This window comes from Heliangelus exortis, chromosome 8, assembly GCF_036169615.1.
Source record: "Heliangelus exortis chromosome 8, bHelExo1.hap1, whole genome shotgun sequence".
In the NCBI taxonomy this organism is placed as follows: Eukaryota; Metazoa; Chordata; class Aves; order Apodiformes; family Trochilidae; genus Heliangelus; species Heliangelus exortis.
The window spans coordinates 21,494,058-21,518,796 of NC_092429.1; the positions used below are offsets into that span (position 1 = coordinate 21,494,058).

Below are 24,739 nucleotides of genomic sequence, written 5' to 3' on the forward strand. Positions count from 1 at the left end.
AAAGTAAGGAATGAGAGAGCTGCAGGTGTTGGAGGTCTTTATTGAGATTATAGCACAGATACACTTCTATAGTTACCTTTCTACTTTTATACGATAATTAGAAATGCTTGCTACAGTGCACATATAACTTAGAAACCAAAAGAATCCCAAACCTAACTGCAGTTCAAATAAATAAATAACCTAATGTTTAAGGTTTATATTTTAAAAAGTAAAAGGAACTGTACAATATGAAAATAACAATACATAAACATTAGAATCTAAAGTCTTGTAGAAATAAAACTGAAATTTCCCATACATAAACAGTGCAAGAAATAAAATTCAGATAAGCTTCTGAACTGGGAATTTAAACAATTTAATTCTTAAATTATCATGCAGACACAGCATTTTAAGCCATGCTGGTTTCTCTTACAGCATTAATGGTATCCCTTTTACTTGAAAAACTGATAGCCATTAAGCTTACTGTGACACCCTGCTGCCAATTCACCCTTTTCTACAGTACATTATACACAGAGGTATTCTGTTGCACTCAAAAAGTAAAATATTGTATGTTTCTAGAGGAAAAAAAAAGTCTTACTTCTCTCCATCCCAACATGTTAGTTTGTTCAAAACAATGTCATGTAGTAAAAACAGCAACATTTCTCCCAGTTTAGATGCAAAGAAAAAACTCCACATTACAATAACAGCCCATAATCAAGATGTAGTTTCTGCCCAGTCACCTTTAAAGTTCAGAATTTATTACTAAAAAATTGAAACTGGAGATGTTAAAATTTGACCTCTCACTGAGAAGTGATTAATAAATCTGAAAAAACAGTGGGAAGTAATTTATCTTCTATGTGCATGTGTGTAACTAGTTACATAGAGGTTTGATAAAAATGTTGTTCAACTTAAGCTTCTATATAAAATTCTTATTGAGGCAAAGATCAAGGAATGCAATTAATACCAAACTGTAAACACATCATTCATGTTACTTGGAGTGCACATCAACAACATAAGAGTTCTCCTCAGACTTTGGCAACAAGACTACACCAGGTCACAGCAGCATGAGTTCACATGGAAGACTGAAAGCACTGCAAAATAATTTACTAAGAACACCAAGACCTCCTAGAAACCAGAAAAAATCTGTGACAAGTGCCCCTCCTCTTGATATGACATTCTCCTGCCCGACAGCTGCTCTCTCAATGCCTAATGATTAGTTTTTACAGTTCTGTAGTCTCAGGTCTCTGTGCTTTAGCTGCATAGGTTGCCTTTGTCTGCACTCTAGCCATTGTAGGTCCAGAGGGTTACAGTTCTGTCTGCAGAAGATGACAAGAAGGAAAGATCTTGTGTGTGCCATCTGCACTGAATAACTTTGTCCTTGTGCTCTCCTACCACCATAAGAGGCAGCTGCTTTGTGAGGTCCCCTAAAGGAGAACAATATAAATCATTAGTCATTTCATTACTTTATATCCCATCTCTTTTTTTTTTTTTTTTTCCTGTTTGTTTTGGTTTAATATATTAATGTATTTCACTTTATGAATCATACTTGACACACCACCACCATCTCTCAAACACATACAGAGCGTAACACAAAGCCCATGATGTGCTTTGGTTACACTGGACAGTGTAACTTTACAATACAGATATTCAGAATTATTAAACAATGTGATTAAAACGTAATGGCCCAAGAAAATCTAATTGATTAGATACACCCAATACCTTCCCTCTTCTTAGCTCTTCCCAAGAAAAACAAGCAGCACAATTAGTATATTTTTTTTTTAAGGGGTCAGTTTTCTGAATGCTTCCTGGAAGCAATGGTCATTTCATCAGGCAATGGTGTTAATTCTTTTATCATAACCTGGCCATTCTCCCCCAACAAGATAGAGTTCATAGCCAATATTCTTAACACAACTGGGTAATTGTGAACAGAAACACAAAAGATTATATGAATTTCAAACCCTTCAAAGCTCTACGATTTTCCCCCTTTTAAACAAAAACCTGATCTTTGAACGAAGTTCTGTTACAAATTCGATATTAAACACAACAAACTGAACATTAACCTAGTAGCCTTTGAAATACATTACCTTGCAAGTCTGTCACCTTTATTTTCATATCATATGATCCTGTGAGCAAGTAGTGTGCCCCAGGAGAGAAGCGAACAGACCGAACATCACTGGAGTGAGGGTGATAGCTCTGCACCATCCGGCCTCCCCGGATGTCGTACAGCATGCAGCTGGAGTCCTCCTGCCCTGTAGCCAGGAGACGACCACTTGGATCAACAGCTACTGAGGCTACAGCACTTCCTACAGGAGAAAATAAATCCCAACAAGCACACATTACATTTATGTACATTTCTGCAAACAGCCAACTTTAAAAAAAAAAACAAAAAACAACCAAACAAATAAGAATACCAAATGCTGGCCTTAAAATTGAGGTGAACACATCTATTAAGGGTTGGACTTGATGATCTCTGAGGTCCCTTCCAACCCAGCTAATTCTATGATTCTATGATTTTTATCTTACAGTAAGAAAAATTTCCTGTCTTAGCCCTTAAAACTCTGAAGCTGTAAGTTAAGCAGGGATGGTACCAGAACCTGATGAGAAAAAGTATGGGTTTCATCACAGGAAAGAAAGTCACTTGTTATGAAATAATGTAGAACAATGCAAGAAATTTACCCTGATTCCAATTTATTGCCCTGAAAAAAGGTTTCAAGAAACAAATCTGAACTCAAGTGGTTCTCAAGAATCCTTTTGCAGGTATCTATAAAGTATGTTGATGACCTGCAAGTGTCTGCTCCTTCACATCCCTTTGATTCTGAAACAGTATCTTGCTTTATTTTTAGGTACATGAAAGTGTCTGCTGGAAAAAAATGACAAGGTGGATCTAGCCAAATGTTACTGTTTAAAAAACAACAAAACCCCCCAACCAAACAAAAACCCAAACAAACCACCACAAAATACAACACACTGGTAAAGATACCCTCACAACTTCTCTTTCCAAGCCAAGCCTCCACTCTGTGACATACCTCCCCCTTACACATTCACTCTATACGAGGCATCTTTAAACTACATTTTTATGCAAGAATGATCAGAAGTAGGACAGCAAATCTTACCTGTTCCATGAAATGTTGTTCCCACAACACGTACACAGCTTGGCACTCTCAAATCCCAGAATCTTACAGTTTTGTCCTGGGATCCAGAGGCAATCATCCAGCCACTCCATGTATAAAGTGCTAAAATATGACCTGTGAACAAGAAGGCTTCTTAATTTGATTAAAGATCATTAATCAAATAATGAAATATTACAGTTTTAATTGTATTTTCATGTTTAGAGATTTAACAGTCCTGTGGAAAACCTGCATCTTGCATGATCTAAAATGCCAGCAGGGCAAGGCAATACCAAACTTTTCATACTTCATTCCAGAGAATGATGCATTCTATCCATTAAATTAACAACCAATGTATTTAAAAACAAACACCACCCACCCAAATCCTGAGAAATTTGGAGAGAAAAAGTCCTGCTAGGAAGAAAACCACAAAGACATTAAAAATACCCCAAAAGCCAAAAACTTGAGGAGTGCAAGAGAGAGGCAACAACACACATACCAGTGTGACCACTTAGAGCATGCAGGCCTTGTCCTCGCTGACAATCTGTTGTATAAATATTGCAGTCCCCTGCTCCAGCACTTATTAAAATAGCACCACCACTTTCTGGGCCTTCCATAAAAGCAAGGTCTCTGATTGTCCCATCATGCATGCTGAACTCCAAATCTGGTCCTAAGATAATGTTTAAAACAGTGGAGGAACAAAATGAGGCATACTTCATTTATCACCATTAGTCCTGCAATCTCTAAAGCAGCTACAAAGTTACCATTACAAAGTGATAAAGCAGAGAATTTTAGGAAAAGGCAGGTATACAACCAAGTATAAATGTTTTGCACTTCCCATACAAGACACTGTTTCAGTTACTACAGCTCAAATAAAATTTGTAAGAATCTCATTTTTATTAAATGTTGCTTAACCTTCCTGCAGTTCATAATGTGTGCAAGAGACACACAGACCATCCACCTTCATGGCCAATTCCAGCCAAAATGCTTATGAAATACATTTGTTTCTTTTTATAAACTAAAAAGGCTTTCTCTGCCAGGAGGGAAGGTTCATTGAGAACACTGAACCACACAGGACAACACATCCCAAGTTCAAAACAGAAGAGAGCCATATTCAGCATATTGGAGGCTTGGGCATGGAAAACAACATGTTGTTCTCCTTCATGTCTCCTTCATGTTCTCCATGAAGGAGAAAAGCCTTCTAAGATGGGGGAGAAGATGACAGAACTAGGTGAGAAAAAGAGGAACTGGAAGTAGAAATAAATTGCTATTGAGAGTTAAGAAGAACATCTGGTTGTTCAACATTATCTGACAGTACAATACCAGAGAGAGTTGCAATACAAAACCAAAATGCAAGCAAACAAAACAGAAGATAAAACCTAACCCTTGGTGGCTTTTTGCTGGACAGAGACTACAGTGATGCTGAAAGGGAAAAGAGACTAAGATAATCAATGTATTATAATAAAAATAACAACAACAAAAAATATTAACTACATAAACAATATAATTTGAATGGCTTTGCCAAATATATTGGACAAATAAATGGAAATAAATTATTTAAACTAAACAAACACACACACTACCTGTTGCATTACAAGTTTCTGCATTAAAAGGCAGTACTTTCACATATTTATCATTAGAACCAGTAGCTAACAGCTGTCCACAGGGACTCCAGGCTACACAGTAGATTGATCCTTTATGATGCTTGTTCCTTTTGAAGCGAACTACAGGTTGTTTAGGAGCATTATAAGCACTGGGAAAAGAAAAAGAAATATACATTTTACTTTTATTTGTAAGGAAACAATGTATCCTAAAATGAAAATACTGTTTCACTATTATTTTTGGTGACATGAAATACTTATTATGACTGCTAGCACTGAAGCATACACATGTAATCTAAGACAAAAGTATCTTCTCCATTCTATTTTCTTGTTTTTTCCCTCACGTTCCCATTGTATCTGTCATTGGACATGCAAAAGAATTCACACAGCTCCCTCACCTATAATGGGTTGATACAGATAAAATACAGTCAGTATTAGCTACGTACAGTGAAACTTTATCCCCAGAGGCCTAAGATTTTTCTCTACATCCTATATACTTCAACATCTCAATCCTGAAGCCACTTTTTGTACATGCTTAAGTTTAGTAAAGCTACAGTAGCCAAGAAAGCTCAGAAGGCACACACTATCTCTGGTAGCAGCCAGGGCAGGTAGCATGGCTAAAGCCTGGGTCTGGAACTAAACCAAGATACCAATTCCTGAAAGAACAAAGCAGAATCCTGTCTAACCTGTGTGCATGTGTGCAGGAAGGTGTTTCTCTGCCAGCTTCCCACCCGCCAGACATAACCCCTAAATCGGGATTGTGTTTAGTGTAACATAATGACATGACTGGGACTCGTGCTTGAAGCTGTTGTTGTGCCTGGTAGAAGTGCAACAATAACCCCTGAGGCTTTCTGTTTTAGCCAGAAAATAGTTTTCTATCCATCCTTGTTATCAGTGTTAAGAGGGACTCAAGCACTTAAAGAAGATCAAGAAAAATGCTTCCATTGACTTCATGGGAAGACAGAAAAATGCTGCCCTAAGTCAAGTACTGTCTCCTCTTAGGCCTCTAAATAAATAACAATAAAAACGTGCCAAGAAAGAAAGAAAATCACACGTTCCTCAATATAAGCTGTGTGTTATTCTTATTGAACAAGGTGACTCTTAAAGCTTCACTCATCTACTAGAAAATGTAATACAGCAGCCTGTGCAAGACACATTCACCACTATATATGGTGAGTATGTCACAGCCATCCAAACATACCATACATTCTTTTACCTCAAACTACATCAGCTTTACACATGGCAGACCACTGTTAGTAAAAAAGAAGTGTCTGTTCCACTGAAAATGTTCTGTACTGTTTACAAGTCAAGAGCATGTTGTTCAGGCCTCAAGCCCGGAAAGTCTGCTTGAGTTGGGTGTCAGAGAAATCAGCTACTTCTTGTTTCATAGATTGCCAATAAATATTTTGTAATCCAACTTCAAAGGCTACCTCACTGACTATATTTAAGGAGGAAAATTTAAAAAAACAGATTACTTTTTGAACACTCTGGAAGCCTGAACACGAGTCCTAAACTGAAAAGATGTCCCAGATAAAGTCCTGTACCTATAGCTCCTTCTGAAGTTTTAAAGTTTTAGATGCCTGCACTTTCTTCCTGGTCCAAGAAAATAATGTAACTGAAGCAGAGAGAAGGCAATAGTTATTGAGATGGGAATATTTACATCCAGATGTAAAAAAAACGCAAACATTTTCCCCTCCTATTTAAAAAAAAAAAAAAAAAAAAAAAAAAAGGGTGTGTGTGAAAACAGACAAGATGCACAATAAGCTACAAATACTTTGGTTCCTTGACAGGAAAACTACTATCAGGAAAACAATATTAATAATAATAGTGGGCTAACAGACATACTTTAGCAAATTTTACTGTAAACATTGGAGAAGATATTTCTCTACTGCTAAGTCTGTCCTCTTGCAGAAAACTGCATCTCATATGAAGCCAAAGTTGTGCTGGCTGGGAAACTGACACATGCTGCTTTCTCCTGCTGTTACAGCTAGAATACCAAAACCAGAAGCCATCACAGCAAACCCAGAAAAGCTGACCTGCTGAGTCAAAAGTCACATTCCTACATGGAACAATGCAGTTTGTGGCAATGCAACTTGTCAGAATTGGAAGAGAGCAAAAAAAAAAAAAAAAAAGTACCCCACAAACAAGTTATTTTTGTTTGGCAGTTCAGGTGTCTATGAGAGCATTGCACTATTTACAAGAACAAAATAAAGGTATTAAATGTATAGATATCAGTAGTCACAGGAGAAAGAAGTGCTATGATACAAAAAAGGAAATTTAGACAAGCTTTCTTACCTTGGGTCAATTACTTCTGGATAGGCACACACCCTCAAAGTTTTAGAGTTGGAGCCAACAGCATATAAACTCCCGCTGGGATGAAAGGCTACAGCTCTGACAGCTTGGGTGTCTTCTAGAGTATTAATGCAAATGAACTGCTTTTTTGATTTGTCATCCTGTACAGAAGGATAAGAGTTAAATTAGTTTCTTCAGCACAAAACTGAACATTTAGAAGAGATGTGACTGTTCTGAAGAATAATGTAAAACTACTGCACCAAAGTAGCAGCAGATTTACAAATTGCAATTTGAAAAACAATGTCCACTCCAGATCAAGGGAACAGAATACTTCAGGAAGTTCTTTTCTTCAACTCACTTCTACAGCTGGCATTAGATTAATATTTCTCATTCTACCTCCTGGCTCCAACAGCTTTTGTTCCACTAAACAGCCCATCTCAGAGTCATGATATTACAGTTTACTTCTGTGTAAACACACTTGATCCGTGTGAAATTTGCAAAGGGAACAAAGCTGCATTTAAGCTCAAAACAGTAGAAGCCATAAACACAGTTCATAGATCAAATATAATACTAAACATAAGAATCAGCTTTTCACCCTGCAGATAATACCAGGTTATTAAATTATGTTAAACTTTATTACATCATCTTTCTGACAACTTAATGACTCCCTTATAAAATTTTTGGTTTTATTTATCTGATGAATAAATTTTGGAATGTATTTATTGTAACGTTATTTCCCTAAAGTCAGCCCATCATGCCTGGAGTCCAACTATCAAATTCTCAGCCTGGAAAACACAAAGCAATGGTTGTAAAAGATACCCCATTGGAATCTCTGTTGTACAAGGAAAAGGGGAGAGAGCTGGGACTGTTTGGCCTTGAGATACGAAAAGCATTTCAGGGTGTGTGGAGGTGTGTGTGTAAATCTCAGTGTATATAAATACCTAATAAGAAGAGTAAAGAAGATGGAACAAGACTCTTCTTGGTGGTATCCAGTGAAATGGCAAGAGACAACTGACAAACTGAAGTACAGGAAATTCCACTTAAACTTTTGTCATTTTAAAAAAAACTGAGGGTCATTAGAACAGGCTGTCCACAGAGGTTGTGGAGTCTCCATTCTTGGAGATGCTGAAAACCCAATTGGACCCAGCCCCAATCAGCCTGCTCTCATTGACCTTTCTTTGAACCATGGATTTGGATTCTGTCTCCAGATGTCCCTTCCAGTGTCAATGGTTCTATGATTCTATAGATACTGAATCAACCAAAATTTGTGCTAAATGTCTATTAACAATGAGAAGTGTCACACACTCAGCATTAAACACTGCATCTTGCAAAAACATACATTGTAAAGGACAATGACTCACCTCATCACCTCTTGTCCTACTTAAATTCCCTGAGGAATCTTCCAACTGTGGCTGAGTGACAGCATGTTCTGATGCACTATTTTGATTTGGTGAAGAGTTTAAATTCACAAGGCAGAAAAGGAGAAGAGCAGGGACAGATTTGTTTCAGTTATTCTCAGAACATATTAATTCATACGGTCAAGTGCTATATGTGTCTGATTCTTTATCATACTACTGTTTTATAAGGAATTGCCATTTTTGCAGCAACTTCAGGCACTGAACAAATGAATGCAAGTTAAAAATATCTGTTTTTCATCCCATGACACATATGTAAATAGAGATATACAGACACACATGGAAAAATCGTTGTTGCTTTAAGGCCCACACTACCTTTAGTTAACAGAAGAAATTCAGTTACCACTCTGCCCTCACCCCTCTCTCCAATTTGTATTTCATAAAAAGAACATTTAAAAACTTAATAGAACACAAAGAAAACAAGAACTATACATATAAGACGGAATAAAAAGTCTGAAGTAAAAAATAAGCATTAAATGTCAACTATAACGAATAACTACTATTTTTAATGTGTCCTATCAAAAAACGATTTTATAACCCCTATAAAAATATATAGGAAACTGATCATGAGCTAAATACATTTAATGACAAATTAATTTGATAACTAAGATGAAATACAAACAGCTACTCCCACAGTGCTAACAGAAGGATATCTCAGTTCTGAACAGTCTCCAATAACTTACATTTGATTCCCCTGTACAGGTGACTCTTCAGGAAAGGGAATCTGATTAAGTGATCCACGCTTTCGAGGAGTGCTTGTGTTAACGTTTGGGCTATCAGTTGTTACCCTCTGGCTCCCATCTGAAGGTGGGGATGTAAAGTTGCTTGCTGGATTGGTTGGTGCATTCCCTTTGCTCCCATTACACTGCTGGCTTAGCGTTTGCACATCATTTCCAAGACTGTCCATACCTATATTTAATTCTCCCAGTTTCTGGATAGATCTAATAACAAATGACAAGGAAAAAAAAAAGCAAAAACAAACAAACCACTAAATCAGGTTATTATGAGAGCTTTAGGAGTGATAGGAATGGGTGAAGGGAGAATTAACAATCCCCCCAACCTGTTAAGAAACTGTTCAGTAAGATTCTGTTGCTGGTCAGCTCCATCTTCTTGATTTACACCTCCTTCCAACAACATTTGTTGGTACAACTGTCTTTGCTGCTCTTTCTGTTCTAAGTGTTGCTGATAACGCAGTCTTTGTCTGTAATATTCCTGAAATTGCTCTGTAGAATCACGAAGCTATAAACAAAGGAGAATTACCAATGAAAATTAAATAGTGAATCGCAGTACTTAAATATTCACTTCCTGATTTGTCATTTCAACATAGACATCAAAAGGCCAGCAGATTATCTGAGGAGCAATGCTTTAATTCTTCCTTAAAACCAGATACAATTTACATTTAAACAAACAAAATCACTGCCAGCCTATGCCATTCACTGTTGAATTAGTTCTGCCACAATTCAGGAAACTCCTACAAAATTTCCAAAGTATTAAGATCAAAACAAAAAGGTGGCTGGAAGCTTAAAATAAATATCAGAAAAGAAATGTAAGCTACATTCCAAATAATATTTTCACTACAAAGTAATATTATCTGCTACAACCAATACTTGAGCTTCTTTTCTCAGTCCCTTCCTTTTTATATACTATCTTTAGCTTCCTACACTGCCATCTCCTCAGGACTCATTGCTTCTGCATTCCCTGATCCTCACTTTCTGTGCCATTAGTTCCAAACTACCATCATTAACAGTTCACAGAATGGCAAGGGTTAGAAGGAACCTTCAAGATTCTCTAGATCCAACCCCCCTGCCATGGGCAGGGACACCAACCACTAGGATCAGGTTGCTCAAGGACCCATCCAGCCTGGTCTTGAACACTTCCACAGAGGGGGCATCCACAAGTTCCCTGAGGAACCTGTTCCAGAGTCTTAACACCCTAATTTCCAATTAATATCTAATCTAAATCTCCCCTCTTCAAGTTTTAAACCATTGCCCCTTGTCCTTTCCTCCACAGTTGAGGACAAGTTAAAAACAAATGTCCTACAAAAAAACCAAAAGCACTTTAGTCCAAAGCCAAAACATCAACACTGAAGTGCTATGTATTTCCTAGAGAAAATAAAAACCTTAACTGCATATTTTAAAAATAGTAAGGAAAAAAAGTAGTTAAAGGAAAACAAACAAACAAAACCTGCTGATTATTATTTTTTTTCTCAAAGGGGACATACTTATCATCTAGCAATTCTAAGCTGTATAAGTACACTTTTATAAACTTGTGCTAGTTCAGACAATTCATGCAGAGGACCTTTCTTCATAACCATGAGCCTTTGCATTTCTTCTAAATAAAAATACTTGCATTATGGATTTTGTGCTCTCCAACACAGCAATTTGTTGGTTTAGTTAGTTTCTTAGCACCGTTCAATTTGTCAAAAGTTAACCAACTTATGTTTCCTGAGCCTTTCCTTGCAATTTAGAAACTCAGAAGTTTATCTTCAGAAGTCCAGAGGGCACTCAGTCTATGTGCTTCAAACACATGAACTAACATTCACTGTGTTAGTCACTATGTTAGAATCCTTTTAGGCAACATGTATAATCTTGTCTGTATTTGTTTTCATGACTCACATGATTCATACTTATTTGTTGCAGCTGGATAGTTGGATTCAATTCTTTCATCTTTGGACTGTGTGTTATTATTACACAAATTAACATCTAATCTATACCACTACAATGTACAAAATGAAACAAGGTGAAACTGGAATGGGTACAACATTCTTTTCTACTTTTGTGTAGCAGCCTGGCCAAAATCTTCACCTACAGCACAGCACCTCCAGTTTTCATTCTCTCCTACAAATTCTGTATCTGATTTTTTGCCTTTTGAATCCTGCTCTGCTGTATATTGACCAAAGCTCTTTCCTTACTCCAAATGTGCACATGCAACATCATTGCAGCAGAGAAGGTACTCAGCAAAGTTCCTGAAGGGAGTGAAGTCCCCAAGTCTGATGACCTTTTTAATCTTCCAAGAGGCCCCCGCTGCCTCACTGAGGTATCCAGGGTCTATAAGAACACAGCCCCTGCCAAGACTAGGCTGGTTTTCAGTTCCATGTACATGCCATAAGTCAAGGCAAAGTTTACATCACAAATCCAGTCACAAACTGGACTCTGCAAACAAAACAGACTGCACACTCAATGTTATTAATCCTCACTGAATTAAGAGAGAAGTATTTAAAACTGTGGAAAGGAATAGACTAGGTAACTGTTTTTGCTGTTCCATATTGAACTATTATTTCATTTTCCCAATATTGCTGTTAAGGAATGAAAAGGAAAAAAAGTATAGTCAAGGCATAAGCCTTCAAAGATGGATCACAAAAAAGTTATGCTATTGGATTCTGTATTGCAAGGACACATTTACACATCCAGTTTCTCTGTGTTCTAGACAGAAAAGAATGTAAAATGGCCTATGACACTTGATGTTAACACCATAAATTGGAGGCTACATCCCAGATTCCTCACTATAACACAGAGATTCTTAAGCATTGTTAATCTGACACTGATGGCTTTGAGTACTGCAAAGTGTTTTATTTTTTTAGGGCACACACAACAGTTTTGCAGCATTGCTGGCATGAGAAGGACAATGAGCAGTGGCATTACACACTTAAGTGACAATAGAATTCTGTACAATGGGGAGAAAAAAGAGTAACTTCTTACAGAAGATGCAGTATGGTATTTTCACTATAGTAAAAACAAGATTCAGAGCAGTCCATTGTCATGAAGTTCTCAACACAAAAGCAAATCATTATGAAGTCATCAGAACACAGCTCAAAGGGGTTCATAATTTTTAAACAAACAATCACTACCTCATTTTTTTCTTGTTTGGCTGATCCCTGACTCTGTGCTCCATTAAGTGGTTCATTTTCTTGAACTGAACTCTGGCACAAAGTCTCACTGCTGATAGGATGCTGTGGCTCCACAGGAGTATCACTTCTTGCAGCAACATAGAAAAGAAGAGATGATTGAGAAAAATTAATAGTATAAAATCCCCTGGTAGGCAAAGTAAAATCTGGTAACACAAGTGTGCAATCTACTTAAGACACATAAAACAGCAGATATTGCTTAGAAAAAAAAAGCCCACATGCAGTGGGTTACACTAAACAAAATAAAACTCCTAACAAAAAAAAGCAGAGACAGTCAGTGTGCTTTGTTCCCACATTTTCAAAAAAGACTGAACATTTTATTAGTACACTTTGTAAAAATGTAATACAAGGGATAGTTCCAAGATTTAAGATATCCACAAAAACTCCAGTTGTGAAGAGGCTGGTTAACCCAAAGACTTAAGGTGGATTATTTGGAGTAAACCAAGTTTTCAATATATGATTTAAGATAATGTATCAAGCCGTACACTGTAAAAAGTTCCATTATCATTGGTGAAATGACATCAGCATGATGGTGTTTGTTTCCTTTTTTCTTGAGTTTACTTACAGCTGCTCTTTATCTTAACACAAGATACAGAATGTTGCTGTAAGGCAAAACTAACATTGTCACCAACTGCAGGGCCAGGATGGAACACCAAAGCCCTAAAAATGTCCTCTGCTGGCCAGTGCACCCAAGTGCAGTGCTAGTTACTCATCTGGTTCTTCCAGAGCAAAAAAAAAATTAAAAAAAGCTGTCAGATGCTTTCTAGAGTAGCCTGGATATGACATTTAGAAAGGGTCAGGACTGTTCATCAAAATAAAGGTCAAGCAAAACCATGATGTTAAGTTCTTAATTGACAAATATAATTTCTCCTGGTTACCACTGTTCTCTAAGAAGGTAAAAACTGCAAAGTTTGACACAGGCTTTAGTTCTTAGGGCAGAAGTCATTTTTGCAGTCTACACTGCATTAAACCAAGTTCTTAATAACATTCACTGCCACCATAACCCAATTATCTCCAAGTTCAGTATAAAAACCCCATAATGTATTCAGCCACCTTATTCAGCTTCAGTTTGGAAAACGTATGTAAATATTTAAGCTGGACTACTACTGTAATAATTTAAGTGATGGAGAAACACTACAGTGACATTACATTGTAATTTCCAGTGACTTCATTGGGACTATTTCTATATGTAAATTTTTGAAGTATACTTCATCACTGACAGTGTTAGGACCAAAATTTACAGACACTTGAGGATGGAATAGGATAGGGAAATAAGAGGGAGTTACAGGTGTTCCACTTTCTCCAGATAAATAAATGGAGACAATTTATTCAATAATACTGAATACAAATCTTAGCTATACTCTTATTAGATAATCAGAGCACACTTGTGCTCTGTGCTAGGATTTCAACTTTAAGAAAATCCAGACTGTATCCACAAGGCTCAAGACCAAATACAAAAATCTCCTTCGACCATAAAAGTGTAAGGAAAATGCCTCGTATACAGTTTTAATTACAACAGAATTTAAACAATCAAATTACATTTCAGTATTACAGTTAGGTTCAAATGCAGGTAAGCAGCCAGTAACATGAAAACAACACAATCCCAGGTAAAACCAAAGCTATAGTTGCCCTTACCGCTCAGGTGACTCTTCAAAAATGCTGTGACACTCAGTATTCTCAAGCATGAGGCTTCGGCTGAGATTCTGTACTCCTGGGTAATGGAAATTAGCAAAGGAGTGTGACATTGGAGAAGTTTTGGTCCCAAGGTCTGTGACTCTCTTATCGTGATTTGTTAATCCACATGACAGCCCATCCAGGGCAGGGTTTAAGGAGCGGGTCATGTAAGCATCTGCTGACTGAGGCCGTCTCATGGGGGATGATGGATAAGGAGAAAGTTTGCTGATAAGAGGTGTCAAAAGATCAGCATACGCAGCTTTTGTAGGCTTGAGGAGTTTATCGACATGAATATTAAGCATTTTCTGCTCAAAAGCACAAGAAAACACAGTGGCTGGCAGATTCTGCAGCCATGATAGTAAGCTAAGATCCAAGTCATCACACCCGTTGCCACACAAGAGATCAATGCCCAGCAACACTTCACTTTCTGTGATTTCTTCTCCCGTTGCTTTACTCTGACAGAATTCCACACAACATTCATAAAGCAATCCTTTCATTACAAGCTGAAACAGACGATTGTTACTTGCTTTGAAGCCAGCCTCACTCAGTTTCCTATCAGCAGGAATAAACTCTGCCACCATGACACAGGCTTCTTCAAAGCAGTGAACTCGTGCAGTGCTGGGATTCCAGTCCTTGAATTCTGCGTGGTTGGTCAGGCGAGGCAGTGTCAGCAGCAAGCAGAGTTTACTGTAGTCTTCCTTAGAGGGACAATATTCTTCCAAAGCATGTAGGCACTGTACAGCCTCCCTCATTGTAAACTCCAGCTACAGAAATATTAAAATTAGTTTATTCTACACCTCTTTCTACAATAAAACAGTTAACTGAAGAACAGGCAGTACCAGAATTTCTCTGCTATCACTCCTTTGTTACTTTTACTGTTAATATTTTAATTAAACTAGTATCCAAAATAGAGTCCAAAATTGCCAATGCAAATGTAGTTACAACTACATTTACAACAGAGCCAAATTCGTGGATGTTTTGACTTCACAAAATCCCATTTTCCACAGATCTACAGAATTTTTTCATGTCACTTCAGGCTTGATAGGCTTAGTATTTTAAATCTGTAGCTAAACAGTTTCAATTCTATTGCAGCACAGAAGGTTACTTCCATACTCTTAAGTCTGCTAAATGACTTTCCCTTATGTCTCTAAAAAGCTACTGGCATTAGGTATAAAAGGCTTGTATAAAAGGCTTTCTCCAACATCCAGTGATCAGCACCTTCTTTGTTACTTTTTGTTACTTTTTACATTGAGATTTTCTGCTCTCCATTCAAAAATTTTACTAAAGTTCAAAAAGTTTTCAGAAGGTAAGACCTCCAAACGAATAGAGGACTTCATGATAGCTAAAACCCAACAACCATAATAAACAGCTGCAACTTCAGATTTTTAGTTAGAGATTTAAGAAATTATAAAACCCCTAACTTAACCATGTTACCCAGCAGCCTTTCGCCCAGTGCATGCCAACACATTTGGTAACATTCACAACAACAAAAACAAAAGGCTGTAATTCTGGTTTTTTCCCTCTGTTGCTATCTAGTAAAAGTATACAGCTTGAATGACTAGAGGAATAATACATCCTCCCTTTACAACTGTAAAGGCAGGCTTACTTTTAGCTTTCTCTACCCTTGTCATGAGAAGACCCTGAAGTACAATGTATGTGTAATGTGACATAGAATTAAACTCAGTTCAGTTTGGAAAATGAAATAAGTTGTCATAAAATTACAGGCATTCTTCTTTTTCAATCTCACAACATTTTTGTGTTACAAATTTGGTATTCCTGTATTATTAACATAACTACAAACTACAAATAATTTCACAATTTGCACACTTTCATTGCCAGTTTGAGTTAATGGCTTTTCATATTGAAAACCTAAGTTGATAACTCCTGCTTTTTGCACATTTAAGTCAATCAGCCCTTTGTGAGCAGAACACATCTGTTCTCTCCAAAGAAAACGGTTGTGTCATTTCTCTCTAAAAGCAACAGAAATTAGATTAATTCAAACTGAAATATTTCATCTGTTCCTGACTAGGATAATAAATTTCTGTGATTCTAAAGCTTCCTTCACAACACTTTTGGGAAAAAAAAAAAAAAAGAGCCCTGTACTTTACCATAATGGCCTAAAGCAAATCTCAGGATCATGACCAGAAACACAACATATGGTCACTACTAAGTTTCAAGTAACCCTTGTATAATCACTTCTTGAGACCTGAGAGCCACACTCCTTTCCAAAGGAGACCAGTTATTATTTCCATTATTTATTAAATCATTTGGGTAACAACTAAAATTTATGAATTCAGTGCTGGGAGTTTCCACTCTGCCTTTAGGCAGAATATCTCAAGAGCTTCCTGAAAAAAAAATAAAATAAAAAAATCCCCAACCAAATACAATTCTTACATGCTGAGGCTCATCTTCTGCTGACATGGCATTGTTTACACACAAGGCTTCCAAGAACTTCTGCTTCATTATAATGTATCGAAATCTGCCAGGGAGAAATTAAATACTTATTATATATCTTGATCCAGTAGCTAAATATTCTTTTTGAGACAAGCAGGGTATTTTACAGCAAATTTTTGAGTTAGGCATAAAAATTGCAATGCCAAGGAACTCTGCTCTCAAATGTTAACAAACTGGTAACCACAAAGAAATTTTTCAACAGGAAATGCCTTTTTCAGTTATTACTTTCAGAAATACTACATTAAAATATTGGAAGGCTAATAAGAAAAATAACATAGCAATCATACTCTTGAATAGAAATATGATAGAGCAGCCAACTATAAAAAAGACAGTACAACGTGCACCATATTACTGAAGTGTATGGCATATGAAAATTCATTACTTGTAGTGTGTACATATTTTTCATAGATTAAATTAAAAAACATATGCAGATACTAGGAAATTTAGATTAGAAAAAACAAAGGTGAAAAACTCAGAGCTATTGTTTCAATGCACAGTATTTAGACATTCATGTACTTCCCACAACTCAGAATAATTGAAATCTGACATACATTCTATTTTACCTTTTCTTGTCGAATTTTTCCATACATTCAAGAGGCTGAATAAACTGAAGAACCTCATCCCACTGACCATCAAGAATCAATTGCCTAGTAAAAGAAACAGTCATTCCTTTAATTTCACTGGACAAGAAGATTTTTTGTTAAGTAAATACACAAGTGATCAACCTGCGTTGAAAAGTTAATGCCAGGCACAAATGACAGCTGTCTGATGTGACTAATAATAAGAGCAAAAAAAGTTTTCAATATTTTGTAAAATTAACTGCATACTGGAAGGCCAAATATTAATTACTTTTAAAGGCACATCAAAAAGGACACAATGATCCCACATGCCCCACTTTACCTGTAATTTTTTAGTTAAAATAATATATTTATTCATACTCTTGAGGTAAGATTATCTCAATGAATGCATCCTAAAAATGAAAGTGAGCTTAAAAATTAATTAATTTTATTTGTATAAATATTACTGGGCCTATATTATAAAGTGGGTGGGAAAACACAGAGCTCGAGTATTAAGAACTTAAGAGTAACAGCTTGGCAGGAATTATGCCAGGCACAAGACCTCCAAGACCAGTAGGAAAGACTGCATGGATGGACCAATTCAATTTCTTCATATGCCCATATGGCACACAGAGCCCTCTATAAAAGGCCCAGCTCAGTAAGGAATGGGCAAGTTACATTTTGGAGGAAAAGCTTTGGAAGCCACTCCACTCATCCTAGTTCTTAACATTAGACTATTGTCAAATTATTTTAATTATTTCAGAAGTCAAAAAACTACATATTCAGTTCCATGTGACACGGCAAGCAGAAAATAACAGATCACTGATGCCAATACATCTTGCTTTCCTTTCCTATTCCTGATCATGTGCTTTCCCTGACTCACCCCGTAGTGCCACTGGCATTTGTTAAGACTCCTACTTCAGTTATCATGCCAGAAAAACAACCAACTTAAAACAAACAAGCAAACAGAAAATCTAACTCAACCTATTAATGATGCCTAGTCAGTGAGCTCAAGTGGCTCATAGAAGGCTGTCATCAACTTCAGACATGGAACAAAATGTAGGGCTGGACCACAGAATTGGGATCACAATAAGAGGAGGGCAGAAGACCTCAGTGGGGGCTGCCCACTGAGTCACAGTCCAACTCTATGTTTTCATGCATGCAGCGTTCCAGCACCAGAGAAAGAAGTCCTACCTCAGAAAAAGCATGTCATCTGAAAACAAGCCATTAATGACCCCACTTTCTTTCTCAAGTGCCAGCATACTGATATGAAGTTTCCTTGAGTTTAGAAAATCTAGTATTAGTTTAATTATTTCAGCTTCTTTCACATTCACTGTTTCTTCAGCAGTCATGATGGCAGCCTAAAAGGGAAGTGAGATTTTTAATTATGATCAACATTTTTTATGTTTGTTTACCAAGCTGGCTCAAAAAAAGAATAATAGAACACAATTTCATAGGACAGAATATTGTAGCATTACAAAAAATAGACAAGATTAGGAAATAAACTAAGAGATTGATTTTGAAGCCACAATTAAGATCTACCAAAGCATCTGTATCTTTATTTCTGTCCTATGCATATATAGGTGCCCATTTAAACAAATATACCAAGAAACCAAACCTCCGAGAGTGTGAAAACACTGTACTTGCTGGTCTGCAGTTTGTAAAATTTTCCTTTCTGAAGTGTAAACACGGAAGTTCAAAGAGCATAAAAATGAGTCAGTTACCATGTCATTACCTACAGATCTTTCATATAACCTTCAACATTTCTAATGCATACAAAAAGCACAGCACACTAAAAACACAGTCTCCCCCTACTCTATTTTTGAAGTAGTGTTATGACAACCAAGCCAGGGGTTTTCACCCTTCCTTCATAAGACCTTCTGTCTGTTTGCTTTACAAAGATTCTGAAGTTGCAAACCTTAGCTGTGTGCTGCCCCTGCCTCCAGCTGTGTGCTCCTGGCTGTTCCTCAGCAGTTACCACTTCTGTCACCGGGTTAGCTTCTCCACCAGCTCATGGTATGAAATGGCTCAACAGTTTAATGAACTCTCCAGGCAGCAGCAAAGTGGGAAGGTGTAGCTGGGTCAGTGACAGGCCAAGGCACAGGCTGACAGCAGCCACCTTGTTTAAAGCTCCCATAGACACCATGTCCAAGCTGCTTGGCAACAAAATTCTTGCAAGAATGAGTCTTAAGTCTGACTTAAAGTAGAACCTGTTCAATTTTCGTTTGGTTTGTTTGGGGCTTTTTTGTTTGATTTTTTTCCCCCCAAACAAACAACAAAAAGACTGTACAGTTGCAGCTCCCAAGCAGATCTGCTGAAAACTGGGTGTGCAGAGAGAAACCCTGTAACACAGCCAAGTCAAGCAGCACTGCCTCATTAGGAGCTCTTAAAAAAAACCGTAGTGGCTCTTCTCACCTCCACACTCAGCCACATGGCCCCACGCACCTCTTGGCACCCACAACAGAGCTGTACAGGTAGCCAAACCACTCAGGTGCAAGTTATTCATCTGTGGATGTGAAGACACTAATGCTGACACAAAGAACTGCCAGAGCTTTGGCTTTTGGCAGTAGCAATGTCTTAACCCGACTTAAATTGATTGAGAGTGCACCAAAGAAGAGAGAAGAAGCCAGTATCAGTGATGAACCATCACCAGGAGACAATATCCCCAGAAAAGGGGAAAGACAGTGGAATAACTGTCAGAAAAATTGATAAAGGGAGATGAGCACAGAGAGCAAGATGTCCACATCAATGGATTATAGTTACCCCATCTGCTCTCCATTTTAATTCAAAGGGGGAACAACAATACTATTTAATTCCCTCACACAACCATTTACTCATGCTGAAACCTAGCAGCTATAATGCTGAAATAGAACCAGCTGTGGGTAATGTAGCTCCTGAGAAAAGCTGACAAAATGATACAGCCTCCAGACACCTCAGCCTTGGAAAACTGGAGTCCATAAACTACTTATCTACCTCATATTGTCAATAATTTTAAAAAATTTAAAAATAAAAAATAAAGTTCAAGAAATCAAAATACGATACTCAAACTATTAACAACAAATTATTTATATACTAAGGGAAAGGGGAAGAAGAAAATATTCAGTGAAACTTCCCATGATCATCATAAACCATTGCTAATGAACTTGAAGGGATACAAAAACTTAAGCATTAATAAGAGGTTTTTTTGTACATCACCTAAATCCCCAGGTTTCCCATCTTCCCCATGGTAGTATGCCAACTTTTCCCCAAGTTTTTGCAAGAACATTTGACTAGGAAACTGTTTGATTATAGCAGCATAGTTTATTTTGGAGCAACAGAGACTTAATTGTGCCAGATAAAATGGTCTTACTTCTTTTTAAAAATGGGTTTAATTCTCATTTTAGTTACAGAAGACTCCAACCACCAAGTATTTTGATAGGTCTCATAGAAGACACACCCAGAGACCAAATGACCGCTCTTGGCAAGTAAAGCATGGAAAAAATAAAAATATTGGCTTGCAGAGAGCTTTACTGAAGGAAAGAAAGCAGACAGACACAAACTGAAAACCAGAATTTGTAGAAAGTTGCTTTCTCCGTACGTTTTAGCACTGTTTCAACTTCCCCTTTTTGCAACTGGATATGAAGTTTTGTTTCCAGAAAAAAATTCAACCCTACCCTTTTACACTGAAGGAAAAAAATAAATTGTAATTCCTAACAACACCTAATAGATTTGTTTTTCTCTTTTATTATGTTTAATGGCACTGGTGGTTTTTATATTAATTAAATTTACTTCCTAAGTAAACCTTAGGCCAAGCTATTTTGAGACTTCTTATCAGAAAACCACTAGAAAAAATTCAGACTCCCTTCAAAGAGATATACACCAAAGTCCAGTTTTCTTTTCAACTGGATCTGCCAGACTCAAGTCTAAACCTTAGATAGCTTCAGGATTGTCTTAAAATTAAATATTTAGATATTCTATTCATGGAAAAAAACAAGCACAATACTTGGTACTTTGCTTAACAGTACAACTATATGAAGTAAAATCTAGCATCTGCAAGGACATGTCTTCTGTTTTTTAAGTTTAAAACAACAGGCTTGTCCTGAATACAAAACCTTTGCCATTCTAGCACTTAATTTACTTAATTTATATTGCCCATATAAACCAGGATAAGGAGGGTTGGTACCCTCCATAATCGTATGTGATATGGAACCAGTAACAGCACATTTGGGGTCCTGTTAATGTAAAAATATAAAATACGTTATATCCAAACACAGTTTGGATTCTTAACTTCTGAAAAAGATATAAATTACACTGATAAGCTTATACAGTAATAATGAAAATAGTGTGCATTTGCTATCAGATCAACACAAATATCTAGAAAAGAACAGTAAACCTACTAGAGAAGATGTTCACTTAATTGATGGCTTTCCAGGCTGATGACCTCAGACATCTCTCATAAGCATCATGCTGCCAAAACAATAAGCAGCCCTTTAATACTCCTACAAAATTATATATATATATATATAAATGTATGTATATATATATATACACACACACATAGGCTTACACATCACCCCCTATGAAATACATCAATTTCTCTGACATTCAGTGGTATGCGTGTGCATAAATAAAAATAATAATAATTAAAAGGCAAAGAACAGCAGGGAAACTCAAGATTAGAGCTCAAACTCCATCTCTGGTCCATCACACTATATTGCTGTCTGCCAGCACATATGGCACATAACGTCACAATCTGATCACTGCAAGCACTAATTCTCAAGAACGACTGAAGCACAGCATTAGCTTGAGGTATAAATGACAGTAAATGAATACAAGAGCTTAGCATTTCAGGTGCCTTCTACCAACCACATTTTTGTTATGACCTTTATTTTACCCAGTCTTTTCAGAACAGTACTTTTCCAAGCTTGCCCTCCTTCCTTCTTTCTCCTGTCTCCTCCCCCTTTATTATCTTCCTCTAGCTCTATATTTAAATTTGTTTTCCTCTTAATGAATATACATCAAGAAAAACTCCACAAAACTACTTGCCACAAGCCTGGCATATCTTCTCTGTAGCTTAAATGACCAAGATGCCTTTTAAATAAGCTCTTTGGAACATAGACTACCTACTCCTATATTTCCCAGAGAGGTTTCATTCTTGTACTGTCCTTATTCATGTTCTAAGAGCATGCCAACAGTAAGAATCCTCCCGTGGTGTTACAAGCAGAGACAACAATTATTTTTTCAAAATTATACATATACACTTATGTATATACATATATTATTGCAGGAAAATGCCTAAAACCTAAAATCATTTCCAAGTAGTTTTTCTTTGAAGAAATTAAAAATGTATATGTGTTCACATGATAGAAACTTAGTGTAAGGCTTAGTATTCTAGAAAACGAGTAAATAGTGAAATTCTAAACCAAGCATTATCCCAATGTTATTTATCATCTTGAACAGATCACTCACCAATAGTATGCAACATGCATTCACAAAAGTGGGCAAAGAATATAAACTAACTACTCAGAAATACAAGACAGAAATACTATAGTTCAAATCTTACATGTCATACTGACAGCAACGTGATACATTTAAAAGGTGAAGCAATGCCTCATTAAAAGGCTTAGTTCACTGACTTCAATGAAAGCTGCAATGCATATCCACAAGCTCAGTATGTTGGTGAGCTACACTACAGAAAAACTGAATGCAAAGCAGTAATACATATTTAGAGAACTGGCTGTTTTGCATAAAGTTATTTCGACTTTTAATCCATCCCACAGTGACTCTCTGGCATGCCCAGAGGCCATTCTGGAGTTCACAGAATTACTGAGGCTGGAAAAGACCTCTGAGATCATCAAGTACAACCTATGGCCTAACACCCCTACACTGGCTAGATCATGGCATCAAGTGCCACATCCAGCCTTTCCTTAAGCACCTCCAGGAATGGTGACTCCACCACTTCCCTGGGCAGTCTATTCCAATGGCTGATCACCCTCCTCTGGTGATGAAGTGCTTCCTAATATCCAACCTAAGCCTCCCCTGACACAGCTTCAGGCCATGCCCTCTTGTCCTGTCACTCATTTCCTGAGAGAAGAGCCCGACCCCCACCTGACTACAACCTCCCTTCAGGTATTTGTAGAGAGTGATAAGGTCCCCCCCGAGTTTCCTACAGGCCAAACAACCCCAGCTCCCTCAGCCTCTCCTCGTAAGGCTTTCCCCCTGATCCCTTCACAGCCTTGTTGCTCTCCTCTGGACCCACTCCAGCACCTCCATGTCCTTTTTTACATGAGGGGCACAGAACTGTACACAGTGCTCACTGTGAGGCCTCACCCGTGCTGAGTACAAGGGGAGTTCCACCTACACAGACCTCATGGAAGACTCAGGGCCCGATCACTACCTAGTGGCTCCTTTTCTGATATGTTCTTAATCATCTTCCAGATATTCTGAATCAAAAAGTTTATTAAAATGTTTTTTTGTTTTTACAACTGACTGATTCCTACAACAGCTAGGGCAACTCACTCATACCCATTTTACCTTAAGAGACCACCCATTCATTATTTCAAATGAACTACGTTGAACATACTCAGGCCTTCACAGAAAGACCTTCAGCAAATTTTGCAGTTGAACTCGGCCGGAAAACTCTTTCATATAGATTTTTCACTGGCTTGCCCTCTAATAAATCTATTATTTTACCCTGCTCAGATCAGCTGTTGCTTTAGAGCCACAACAATAATTCTTATCTCACTATACTTCAAAGGCAAAGCTCTTGGATTCACCAATCCCTTACAAGATGCACACGCTTTATACCCTGAGCATTCTGCACCATGAATGCCAAAAAGGTGACATTAAAATATGCAATACTTCCATATTGGAGTGAAAACAGAGTACAGAAAAATAAAAACCCCAAACAAGCTACGGACACTAGAAATTAATACAATTTGACTAAAAATCTCTCACTTGCTCTAATCCTCCTCATGTGCAATTCCAGACGAAATCCAACTCTGCTAGGGACGGGGTTCAGAACAACCGCACTCTTCAATTACTACATGAGCGTTTCGGGAATGTCAGCTCAGCACCGGCAGCACACAGGGCCGCAGAGGAGCCGACGCTCCTTTGAAGCGGCCCCGGACACCGAGCACACCGAGCGTCCGCGCCTCGCTCGGGCCGGGGCCCGTAGACACACCGCAACGGCCACCGCGGCCAGCCTGGCCCGGCCCGGCCCGGCCCGGCCCGGCCCGCCTCCTGCGGACGCCACAACAAAGGGACGGCGGCGGTGGGGCGTCGTCGCCGCGCCGGCAGCCGGCGCGATGCTCCCCTCAGCGGGGAAAGCGGCAGCAGTCCCCTCAAGTCACGACCGTGCCCGGACACTGGAAACGGGGCGGGGAGGCGGGCGGTACCTCGCCAAGGGGCGGCCCAGGGTCGACGAGGCCGCCGGGCAGCGCCCATCTCAGAGCACAGCAGCGGCAGCCCCTGCCCCTCCGCCAAGCGCGGTCAGCCAGTCCCGGGCCCGGCCACTCCCGTCGGGTTACTCTCAGCCCCTCCGAGGCGCGACCCCCCGCCTTCCGTCCCGCCCGCCCGCACTCACCTGAGGGGCCCGGCGGCCCGTTCGCGCCGTCACCAGCTGGGCGTGAGGGGAAGATGGCGGCAGCCCTCAGAGCGGACCTGGGCCCGCTGTCGGGGTCTCTCTCCGCGACGCGGCTGCCACCCACCCTCACCGCAGACTGCCCCACGTCCCTCCCCTCACGGCTGCCTGAGATGAAAGCTAAAGGGGGCGGGCGAG

General features: G+C 38.4%; 1 protein-coding gene across 6 annotated transcripts; it reads right to left on the reverse strand.

Annotated features, from left to right (window-relative positions):
* Nucleotides 1-20: 20 nt before the first annotated feature.
* WDR47 (WD repeat domain 47) lies at nt 21-24,679 on the reverse strand. 6 transcript variants are annotated; one of them, XM_071751007.1, is made up of 15 exons: nt 24,545-24,679; nt 18,175-18,341; nt 16,987-17,070; nt 16,364-16,448; nt 13,931-14,733; nt 12,239-12,362; nt 9,452-9,630; nt 9,075-9,332; nt 8,338-8,413; nt 6,980-7,137; nt 4,667-4,836; nt 3,583-3,753; nt 3,090-3,221; nt 2,061-2,279; nt 21-1,400 (listed from the first exon to the last, which is right to left on the reverse strand). In XM_071751007.1, the coding sequence occupies exons 2-15, from the start codon at nt 18,330-18,332 to the stop codon at nt 1,258-1,260; spliced, it is 2,760 nt and encodes a 919-aa protein (XP_071607108.1). In that variant the 5' UTR covers nt 18,333-18,341; nt 24,545-24,679; the 3' UTR covers nt 21-1,257. The 6 variants fall into 6 exon arrangements, with proteins under 6 accessions (XP_071607108.1, XP_071607106.1, XP_071607107.1 ...); XM_071751005.1 differs by having other exon boundaries at nt 12,239-12,365; XM_071751006.1 differs by lacking the exon at nt 24,545-24,679 and adding an exon at nt 23,917-24,131 and having other exon boundaries at nt 12,239-12,365.
* Between the last annotated feature and the right edge of the window lie 60 nt (nt 24,680-24,739).